The sequence below is a fragment of the Macadamia integrifolia genome, chromosome 5, assembly GCF_013358625.1.
Source record: "Macadamia integrifolia cultivar HAES 741 chromosome 5, SCU_Mint_v3, whole genome shotgun sequence".
Classification (NCBI taxonomy): domain Eukaryota; kingdom Viridiplantae; phylum Streptophyta; class Magnoliopsida; order Proteales; family Proteaceae; genus Macadamia; species Macadamia integrifolia.
The window spans coordinates 20,660,009-20,671,399 of record NC_056561.1 but is presented as its reverse complement, the minus strand read 5'-3'; the positions used below and the strand labels follow the sequence as shown (position 1 = coordinate 20,671,399).

The window sequence follows — 11,391 nt, the reverse complement described above, 5'->3', positions numbered from 1 at the left end:
GAAAAGTAAACTTTTATTTTCTTCTTAATCTTTTGAGTTTGGATGATGATTTAAACGTATCCCTTTAGCTCAACCCCCCGACGGGCCCATCCCATGCCCAGTCCTAAGGCCTAATGGGGTTAACCCAAACAAGTGCCAGCCCTGATAACCATAATTGGGCCTGGATGGGCTGTTGGCCTGATTGACCAAGCAGGCAAGCAGCCCCTCCTCTTGTTTTTGGTAAACAGTTTTTTACCGTTTCAAGGCTATGTGATGCCGGACTACCCTTGTTTTTTTATTTTTATCATATATATGATATTATATTTATTTATTTATATATATATATATATATATATGTGTGTGGGTTAAAGAATGCTACCTCCTAGTGTACCTTATTCCCACATACATGGGAAAGTGGAGTCAAGGCATGGGCAATTTTTTCACAGCCTAATTCCGCCTCCCCATGTATATAGGCGTAAGATACACTAGCAGGTCCATTATATATATATATATATATATATATGGTCAGGTTGGGTCCAGCCCAAGGCTTCAATGCAATCCAGGTCCCACCCTACTTTGGGCCTAAAAATCTCAACCTTAATCTAGCCCACGTGATGAAAAGCATAGAGCAGACCCTCTGAAGCTTAACATGTGTTATGAGGGGGTGGTTTTTGATGAGGAGATAATGTATGGCGGCCATGCCCCGTGGGAAGTGAGAGAGTGCACACAAGAATTTGCACATTGATGTCGTGGCAATTTTTTCCTTATTTAAATCATGTCACGTTTAAAACCAAAAAAAAAAAAAAAAGTTTGTTAACCACACATTAATGATGGTAAGGTGTCTCATTTCCCTCTTTGTAAAATGAAGCATAGAGCCTTGACAAAATAAGCTCGTAAAATAAAAGATGAAATATAAAAACAAATTTTGAAGTGCAGCCTCCGCTAGAGCTCCTCTCCCATATACACTATGCTGAATATAAATCGGTTTATCACTTAGTGTGAAACAATTATGCCTCTCTAATATGTGTTTTAAATTGGAGAAATGGGGTCCGATTCTTGCTACCTGGGCACTAATATCTTCCATTCTCGGAACCGTTCTCTTTCCTTTAATAATGTTGTAAATAGGGCTAGGAATAAGCTTGGCCTTTGGAAATCTAAATTACTCTCGTTTGCGGGTCGAGGTGTCCTTCTCCGATTTTCACTTGCTTCCATCCCCTCTTACCTTATGTCTTGTTTTTATTTCCCTAATAAAATTTGCAAAATTCTATATTCCATTCTCTTGCATTTCTGGATGGGGATGACCTTGTAAACAGGAAAGCTCATCGGTTGGAACAAAATTTGCCTATCCAAGACCTCTGGAGGTCTTGGTTTCAGAGATGTTGGAACCCATAATAAGGCTTTCATTCTTAAATTGGGTTGGCGGCTCATTTCAAACACTGATGACCTTTGGAGTCAACTTCTAAGATCCAAATATTTTGATAAGAGATCGATTTTTTACATTATAACCCTGAAAACCAAAGGCTCTCCTTGTTGGAGCAACATCACCAAAATTTTGCCCATCTTAAAAAATTTGGTTTTTCGGATAATAGGGAATGGGGCTACAGCTTTATTTTGGTTTGACCCTTGGATTCGGTCTCTTAATAAAACCATTAATCTCCATGAAATCCTTGGTAATTGTCGCCTCCCATGTCCCTCTATTGCTTCCATATGCAATTTCTTCACTAATAATTTTTGGAATCATGAGCTTTTGAATTATGTGCTCCCTGTCAATATAACAAATATTATTGTGCAAACTCCATTGTCCATTCATCCTAACAAATGGTGGTGCACTTTGTATGAGGATTGATCTTTCTCAACTAAATTAACAACTCAATTTCTCAAGACCATCTCACTGACAAAAATCCATGTATGCTCACACAGGTGTCGTTGCTCCTCTCCTTGCTCTCGATGGTGATGATTTTTTTGGAGAATCAATATCTACCCAAAGTTTAGCTTTTCTTATGGAGAGCGATAAATGAGGGCATCCTTGCAAAGGACATTCTGTCAAAATGGGTGGATATTGACCATCAATGTTGTTTTTGCCACTCCCAAAAATAGTCCACTTTTCATATTCTACTTGAGTGTGATCTTGCAATGAAGGCTTGGACCTCAGGCACACACTAGGCTACAAACTATATAGACTACCTTGCAATTCAGTCAAAACACTAGTTTCATGTTGTTTTACATTGGGTCTAATCCCAAAAAATGTTTTGAAATGGCTTTTTTCTTTACTAATAATGTGTTACTTCCTATAGAACCACATAAATAAAACCCTGTTTTCTGAAAAAAAAACCCGATATTCTAAGTATTTTGTAGCAAATTAAATATTGGATTGCAAATAGTATCACAAACAACTTGCTGAAGGCTCATGTGATATCCGTTCCTACTCAAATCACAAGCCCTACCCCACCCCCACAAGGAATTAATCTTCTTATTGTTATAAGTGGCAATGACATCAAAACAAATATGTCGGCATTGGCATTTGTTTTCCTCTCTCAAAGCAATGTAATCTTATGGGAATTTAACTATGTCTTGACAGGAAGCCGTGGTGAAGTAGAGGCATTAGGCCTATTGAAGGGGCTGTCATGGGTGAGAACCAACAAATGGACCGTGGACAAAATTTGGAGTGATGCTGAGGAGATCAAACTTCTGCTATATCAACAGTTTAAGAAACTATTAGAATTATGTCCTATAACTTTAATAATGGTATGCCATGAATTGGACTACTATCCTAATTATCCTACGTTCTGTAATATTAATAGTCATAACCTTCTAAGACAATTTAAAGCTATTGCATATAAGACTCTAATTAGTAGGTCTCCTACTTACCAAGTCAATATGGCATGTAATTAGACTCATCTTATCTAATGCATGTTTTCTTTTAGCTGACAAAAAAAAAAAAAAAATTGTTCGTATGGAATATCAAGATCATTTACAAACAATCTTATATTTTATATGCACAAAAAAAAAAAAAAAAAAAAATCTAGTTACCATGAATATGGGATCTTCATATTGAATTTCTGTAGCCACTTTGCTTGATTGCAATGGACTCTGGACGAAATAATACATGTCCCAAAATTGAATATTTTTCTTTGACATCTTTAGAATTGACTATTTGTCAAATTCCTTTTACTCTGAGATTTTGAAATACCAAGTCCAATAGGCTAGTAAGTTTTTTGTATGATCCACCAATTAGCTGAACTGTTTATTCAAAATATTAAATACTCAGGACAATTACATGTCTTCCATGCATGTATGATAATAGTCTTGATCATTATGGTAAGTTCAAATAATTAATGCTCAAAACTTATACATTGGAAATTTACTTGGCTAGTAATTCTCAATATTTTTTTTTTTTTTTGGGTAGAATCAATTTGAATATCTTGAGTATTCGATTGTTTTGTGTTTGTTGTCCAAGAAGACGGTGATCTTTGGTATGCCTTCAATAAACTTTATATAATTGGTATTTGATGCGATAATTTGCTTGATTACGTTATTCAATTTTCTTATGAAGTCTGTAAAATACTTCTTTTGAGAGTATGTCTTTTGTTTCCTAAAGAGGCTTTAGCCAAGAAGTTGGATAAATGCAAAAATAAGGGAATTTCTTTACAAAGATTTTTTTTTTTTCAGCCCAATTCGCATGTTTGATGAGATTGAAACTAGAATCTTTCGGAACTTTTAAGATGTGTTGTTTTCCCAATAGCCTTATCTGCTATTTTTATTTGTTTGGTTAATAATGGGTATCTTGGCCTTTGGCCTGACTAGCCCTGTGGTCCACAACCACATGGACCGGGATTGAATAAAAATCCTTAAATTTTCATCGGAGACAATAAATATCACTAAATACCCTTGTGTGAGTTGGCTCAAAAAGGTAAGAGGAGTCGAACTCAATAGCCTTATCTACTAATTTTTCCACGCGTTTCTATAAATTATATCTTTACTTTGATATGTGATTTTCAAGCATTGTTTAACTTTTGAAGTATACAAACGGGAATTCCAGCATTATAGGATTATTTTTAAATTGTTATTTTGATGTAATGGGGCTTGTTTAGCCACTGATGCATAAGACCCCAATTGAGGTTGTTCGACCATTGATCCACAAGACTCCTTTCGGTCTTCCATAGTTGTGGATGGATGTGATACTTACCTAATTAGGATTTGGTCTAATACACTCAAAGTATGATACTCACCAATTCACATGCAATTTTATGATTCATGCCCCAGGATGGTTCATACCGAAATCAAATAAAACTTGACGAAAATGGATCACATACTTGATTCCAAAGTTTATAAATATTAGTCGAATACGCTTCTTTACCTCATTCAAATGTCAACAAGGGACTAGAGTGGTCATTTACATGCTCAAACAATCAGTTCATAAATCAATGGAATTTCTAGTTATGCATAATTTCCGAGTCATCTATTTTATTGGCCCTCAATGCAGTTAGACATTCACTTTTCGTCATTCATCATCAATTTAAAATCAATAACTTTTGCCTATTGGATATGGAGCTTGGATATACAAGTTTGAGCAAAAAAAAAAAAAAAAAAAAAACATAAAATTGATTTTTTTTTTTTTTGCTTCTCCTTCAAGATTTTATTGAGTAAGAGGTCTAGGCTGCTTTCAATCAAATCTAATCATATTTGAATTAGAATTGATCAATTGATGATGGAATTGATGATTAGACCTATGTTCGATTCCAGGTTTTTTAAACTCGATGATAATTTTTCTTTAACCATGGAGGCATGGTAAAAATGGGAGATCAAAAGGCCTGAACCTCAAAGTGTACAGAGGGGATCAAGAACACTAGAGGATGTTATTATTGACTTCGTACTCTATGGGACAGCCATTTTATGTTTTTTTTGGAGGGAGAGGGGTTAGAATGGCGACATTTCATTTGTAACAAGAGGGTGTAATCTTTTGCACCAATGTTGCGTGAAAACTTTCTGACAAAAAAAGAAAAAAAGAAAAATGAAAAAAGAAAAAAGAAAAAAGAAGCGCATTTACTATAAGTGGGGTAGAAGGAAAATTAGCCATTGGATTACAAGAATGTAGATTCCATGCTTCCCGATCAGGAGTACAAGATGTTACAAGATGTCAAGATGCCTTTTGCATTTCAATAACAGGCTCCCGAGTTGTGGAATGAATTCTAACCAAACCCCACTCCCCCACCCCCCAAAAAAAAAAAAAAAAAAAAGGGTTATGCAGTGAGTAACTTACTCCCACAGTCCCACCCAGTCACTCTTCCAAAAACCCTAAACCCCACTTCAAAAGCTAGTTCGACTTCCACCCCTCCAAAACCCTAGAAAGGAACCACAGAGGGCATAGAGGGGAAAGGAAAGAGGAGTGTACCCAAAATCTCCTCGCTTTGTTGCTTCTTGGGTTCAAGGACTCTGAACCCTTGTTCATCGTTTCTTATCGATGGCGTTGTATCTTCTTTACGAATCGGCATCCGGCTATGCTCTTTTTCTGGCTCATGGCATCGATGAGATTGGGCAGAACACTGAAGCTGTTCGTAGTTCAGTGCTTGATCTCAATCGATTCGGGAAGGTGGTAAAGCTCACAGCTTTTCATCCATTTGACTCTGCTCTCGATGCTCTCAACCAGATTAATGCTGTTTCTGAAGGTGAGACAGTTGAGCTCTTATACGTTGTTATTTTTTTTTCTTCTAGATTATCACTAGGTTTTAAACTTGTTATTGATGAATGGGCTCTTTAGGTTATCTTTACTTGGAAGCCTTTGACAGATTTTAGGAAAAACTTGTTTGAAGCTCAAATACGAACTGGAACTTGTTTCTCATGTCCTTAGCATATTTTATTCAAATATTTTTCGTATTTATGTGCTACTTGACCCCATTTGATCTGTCGCGCGCCGAGATGCGTCTAGTGAGTTACATATGATTTGAAGTTGCTGCATTTTTACTGTTACATTTCTTGAATTTTGTAGTGGCTAAGGGATTTAAAAAATATAAAATTTGTCCATTGTTCATTTCAATACCTTTCATGCATTGGTTTGTGAACTTTCATGGTCTCAGTTGCTCTGAAACACTTTGTGAATAGACTTAGCTTGTGTAATAGTTTTGATACTTTACGCTAAAACTTTGTTGGGTTTCAGGGGTTATGACTGAGGAGCTGAGGAACTTTTTGGCGCTGAACCTTCCAAAAGTAAAGGAAAGTAAAAAGAATAAATTCAGTGTGGGAGTTTCGGAGCCAAAGATTGGGTCACATATTTTTGAAGAGACTAAAATTCCCTGCCAAAGCAACGAGTTTGTTCTTGAACTTGTTAGGGGTGTGCGGTTACACTTTGATAGGTTTATCAAGGACCTAAAGGTTTGATTTGCAATTGGGCCCTTCCTCTTCTTTTGTGGTTGAAGATTTTATCATGGCTCTTAATATTATTCTATCTGCCTTCCCTATTTTATAGCCTGGTGATTTGGAAAAAGCACAGCTTGGGTTGGGACACAGTTACAGCCGAGCAAAAGTCAAGTTCAATGTCAACAGAGTTGATAATATGGTTATTCAGGCCATCTTCCTTCTTGATACCCTTGATAAAGATGTTAACTCATTCTCCATGAGAGTCAGGTTGGTGGCTGTTCTTTACATTCACATCTTGCCGTGATCGGTTGTTTGTTTATGTTGCTAGGGGTGACAGAGCCGTTGTAAGAGTTGTCTTATTAGAACCAATTGAAATTTATCCTATTTCACTGTTAGCTTGATTAGAATGATGCCAAGATGTTAACCCTAGACTCTATGGGAACTGTTATATGTAGGAGTCAAGGAGAGGCATATATTCACATGGAAACTCATGGTTGTGTGTGGAATTGTTTCCTGCATCATTATACTATTTGATTCTTTTGAGTTAATTTCATTTGACACTTTTCTGTAGGGAGTGGTATTCCTGGCATTTCCCTGAGCTTGTTAAGATTGTCAATGACAATTATCTCTATGCCAAGGTTGCAAAATTTGTGGAGGATAAATCACTGTTATCTGAAGACAAAATCCCAGCTTTAGCTGAGATAATAGGGGATGAAGATAAAGCTAAGGAGCTTGTTGAAGCTTCCAAATCATCTATGGGTAAAACTCCTGAAATTATTTCATATGGTTTTGTTACATCCTAAATTCTATTCATCCTGTGGTTATAACTGTTTGCAGGACAGGATTTATCACCAATCGACTTAATTAATGTCCAGCAATTTGCCCAGAGGGTAATTAATCTTTCTGAATACAGAAAGAAGCTCTATGATTATCTGGTTACCAAAATGAATGACATTGCTCCTAATTTGGCTGCGCTGATTGGTGAAGTTGTTGGAGCTCGTTTGATTTCACATGCTGGTAGTCTCACAAATTTGGCAAAGTGCCCCTCTTCTACCCTTCAGATCCTTGGTGCAGAGAAGGCACTATTCAGGTAGTTACTCTACGACACTTGCCTATTTAGCTTCCTTTCTAAGAAGAACTTTCCCGTTGTGAATTATTGCATTGTCTGTCAAACTCTGGAAATAATAATAAATGCACTTGATGCAGAAATCCTATAATACCTGAGTAATGTGGTGGAAATTGCCACCGGCGTCTTTATTTCACCTTCCATAATGTTGTAGAATTGCTCTTCAACCTTGTATTTTTGTTGACCAGGGAACATGCATCTGTTATTCGGATGTCTGTAATCCTGTTGTTTGGTTACAGTAATGTAATTTTGCTCATATGCTTCTCTCCTAGAGGGTAACGGACAATTACATGTTTGCCCAGCTTGGAGTTAAGTTCCTATTATTCCAGAAAGATGTTCATACCACTTGCTAATTGGAGATCTTGGGTTGATTATATTTTTTAAGGCAGAAGGTTTCATGGTCTAGCAGATCGAGGAAAAATTTATGCTGTCACACTTATATTTGTGCGACATTTAAAGGTGATGTGGCAATTCTAGCAGTTGGATATCTGAGAAATGGTCTCAATTGGTTACATGTCTAATTTCAGACTCAAACCCCATCATATCCCCACCCATGGATTGGCTCTCCCCCCCTCTTATATTATCGCCTGTTAATTTGTTTTAAATAATTTCCTTTTTCGTTGGAATTTTCAACACTTTGTTTTGCCACGTGGCCTACTCCTTTTAGGCTGAAACTTGACAGAGAACAATTGGGATTTACTTATCTACAAAATTAAGTCCCATTTAACTTGCCATCTGTCTGATACAAGTGACTTAAAGTATTGGTGTGTATCATACCATATTGGCTGGTATCAGTATGATACTCACTGATATGGTAGATGCATTTTATAAATTTTTTGGGTATCGAGGAGTATTGTTTGCACTTTATGATGCCTGTCAGTATGTAGATTTGCCCGAATTAATGAAAGTTTAAGGGTATCGGTGCGTGTTGAATCATATCGGCTGATATGGTACGATACTGATACAGCTCAATACGCTTGATATGTCTCTTTAAAGGGGCAGAGTCCCTTTATGAGACCAGAATTGTGAATAGACACTGTAAGGAGAGTTTTCTTGGCATTTTTCTCTTCACAATTACCCTCAGTAAACGATCATTATTTGTAAAGATCACCAATACTTCTTGGCATAGACTGAGATCAGGCTTCACCTATATAACATGCAAGTGCATGATATCATCCTAGTTGCTCCCATTCTTGAAGAAACTCATCATTTATAACAATTTCAATTGAATGCACTTTTCTCTCAATATAGTGTTATCCATTTTAGTGTCTATGCATGATAGATGTTATATATTGCTTATATATACCTTTTTTTTTTTTTTTTTTGTGCAATAGTGTATTACCATGTGGTTGCATATCTCCGCTACGATGCGATACGATTTGATACATATATTAAATTTACCCGATCGATACATTGATCGATATTGATACTTTAATCCTCGAGTGTGAGACCAATAGTTTTCCTGCATCCACTATACCTGGAGCCACACTTCCTTTTTTTTTTTTTTTTTTCATTATTCTCTAACAGCGTATAATTTATTCCTCTTACCATTTATTCTTACAGAGCATTAAAAACCCGTGGAAACACTCCAAAGTATGGTCTAATTTTCCATTCATCTTTCATTGGGCGGGCATCTACAAAAAACAAGGGCCGCATGGCTCGTTATCTTGCAAACAAGTGTTCCATTGCATCTCGTATTGATTGTTTCTCAGGTAGTTCATTGCCATCTGACTTGCTTTTTATTCGTTCTCTATCAAATCATGGTGATTTTTTTATTGGGTATTTGGGTTGGATAGTTATTTCATGTTGCGAAATACAGAAACAAGCACCACTATTTTTGGGGAGAAGTTGCGTGAGCAAGTTGAAGAAAGACTGGACTTCTATGACAAGGGAGTTGCACCTCGCAAAAATATTGATGTTATGAAAGTAGCTATTGAAAGTACCCAAAACAATGGTGTGGTAGTCACAGAAGATGGTAAGATGAGTTTTTCTTTCTGAAATTCTAGTATGCGGTTGCTGATGCACAAATTTGAATTGTTTACAAAATATGAATTTTTTATTTGCCCCCCATCTCATTCATTTGAACTTTTGATTGGTGTGCAATTCTTGGATGTATCATGTTTTCACAAATGGTACTTGAAGGAGAACCCTGGATGTTTTAGGACAAAAATTTCCTTGCTTGGGGATTTTTGTCCACCCAATGTAATTTAACTTGACACTCGCACAAGGGTTGGCAATTGGGTGAGTTTACTGCTACAGCCCCCTCCCACCCAATAAAGGGGAAATGAACGCTCCCTGGTCGCGCGATCCCTCCGCCAGACGGAGGGTGGGTAAATGATGCCCCTGCCGCTGTGAAACCCAGAAAACCCACCCCCTGTTGATGCCCATGTGTGCCTCCTCATTGGCCTCTGCGCTGGTGTGGGGGTCGGGTGACCAGGGAGCGTTCTTTCCCCCAAAATAAAAGAAAGAAACAACAGCCAGCCCAGGTTGGTTGTGTTCGGGTTTATGCCTTTACTTAGCTGAGAACCCTCTGCTCAGGACTGAATCAAAAGATAATTTGAACCTACATGTTGATTTTGAAGTCTACATATATATTTTTTAAATTTTTTATTTTGAGGTTGTGGTTAATTTTTTAGAATTTATATTATGGGAGGCTTCTCATCTACTGATCCTTGTAAATGCGCTTCAGCACTTTGATTTCATGCCATAAACCCTTAAATTCAGTTTCTTAAACCTGGAAAATCCTCTGGAGTTCAACCTATCTCAACCAGCTTTGAAATCCTGAGATCTACTCCAGGGTTGAACTATTTTGCTTGGGTTCATCACTGAGATGAACTCATGATTTGGTTGTTAACTTACTTTACTTGATGAAGTTGGTCTTTGTGAAGAAGCAGATGACATGCTTTGAACTCTGGGCTCTACTACCTGTTGTGATGTAGCAGGGATGAGTCCCACTTACCAATGTGATGATTATATCTTGGCAACTTCATCTTACCTTTTCCTTCCTGCTGACTTAATTCTGCAGATGGTGTGAAGAATGTGGAGAATACAGAGGTTTCGGCAAAGAAAAGCAAGAAGAAGAAATCCAAAGGTGAGGCCATGGATGTTGAGGAGCCTAATGCCGTTACAAATGGAGTGACCTCCGAGGAACCTGCAACGGAAAAGAAGAGGAAGGATGTAAATGGAGAACAGGATGGGACAACGAAGAAGAAGAAAAAGAAAAGCAAGAATGATGTAAATGGAGAGGATATCCAAACAGCTAGTGAAGTAAAGAAGAAAAAGAAGAAGAAAACGAGGAGTGAAGATGATGATTGACCAATAGTTTTGTTACAAGGTAGGGTAGAAATCTTTCAGGGTCCTTTGTATTGGTTTATGTACTCAACCTTTTAATTGGAATTATCGAGTGAACTTGCTATCTGTTTGATTTCCTTTATTGTTTTGAAGCTTGATAATATATTTGAAGTTTTATTAGTACATCAAGGTACAATGTAGGATCGAATTTTTTTCCACCCACGGTGGAGGAATTCCTGCATAGCAATGGTCCGTCGACCCTTGAGCAAGGGAGGGCCATGTGGCAAAAAAGCACAGATTTATTTTCGGGTAAAGGAGGCAAGCACACACGAAAAGAAATATTGGAGGACTGGAAGAGGTTGCTGGCTTTTTTGGAGTTAGCGGCTCAACCGATAGGAGGGTCATAGGGGATTTTTCCAAGAGGAGGACAGAAATGGTAACAGATCTAGATATACCAGTGGCATATCCAGTCTTTTTCCAAAAAAATATTTTGCAATCATCCTCTCACATGATGGAAAAAATTATGAAAATCCAGAACCAAAGCAATCTTTATGAAGAAATATGGACCAGGTTGTAGGCCATGGTCACCATGTGTGCATGAGAATTATCTGGGAAATGTACTTAAAATCTGAAACCCTTCT

At 37.3% G+C, this 11,391-nt stretch overlaps 1 protein-coding gene across 1 annotated transcript; it reads left to right on the top strand.

The window, feature by feature from the left end:
- The first annotated feature begins 5,270 nt into the window (after positions 1 to 5,270).
- Positions 5,271 to 10,933, top strand: LOC122079865 (nucleolar protein 56-like). Its single transcript, XM_042646618.1, has 8 exons — positions 5,271 to 5,645; positions 6,134 to 6,348; positions 6,443 to 6,600; positions 6,905 to 7,092; positions 7,171 to 7,423; positions 9,023 to 9,171; positions 9,279 to 9,434; positions 10,485 to 10,933. The coding sequence occupies exons 1-8, from the start codon at positions 5,441 to 5,443 to the stop codon at positions 10,772 to 10,774; spliced, it is 1,614 nt and encodes a 537-aa protein (XP_042502552.1). The 5' UTR covers positions 5,271 to 5,440; the 3' UTR covers positions 10,775 to 10,933.
- Positions 10,934 to 11,391: the final 458 nt, after the last annotated feature.

Bases quoted from the DNA above. Each gene is read 5' to 3' on its own strand.
- LOC122079865 (XM_042646618.1), top strand. From the start codon at position 5,441: ATGGCGTTGTATCTTCTTTACGAATCGGCATCCGGCTATGCTCTTTTT. The intron at 6,349-6,442 runs GTTTGATTTGCA...CCTATTTTATAG, and splicing joins GGTTTATCAAGGACCTAAAG to CCTGGTGATTTGGAAAAAGC. The intron at 7,093-7,170 runs GTAAAACTCCTG...AACTGTTTGCAG, and splicing joins AGCTTCCAAATCATCTATGG to GACAGGATTTATCACCAATC.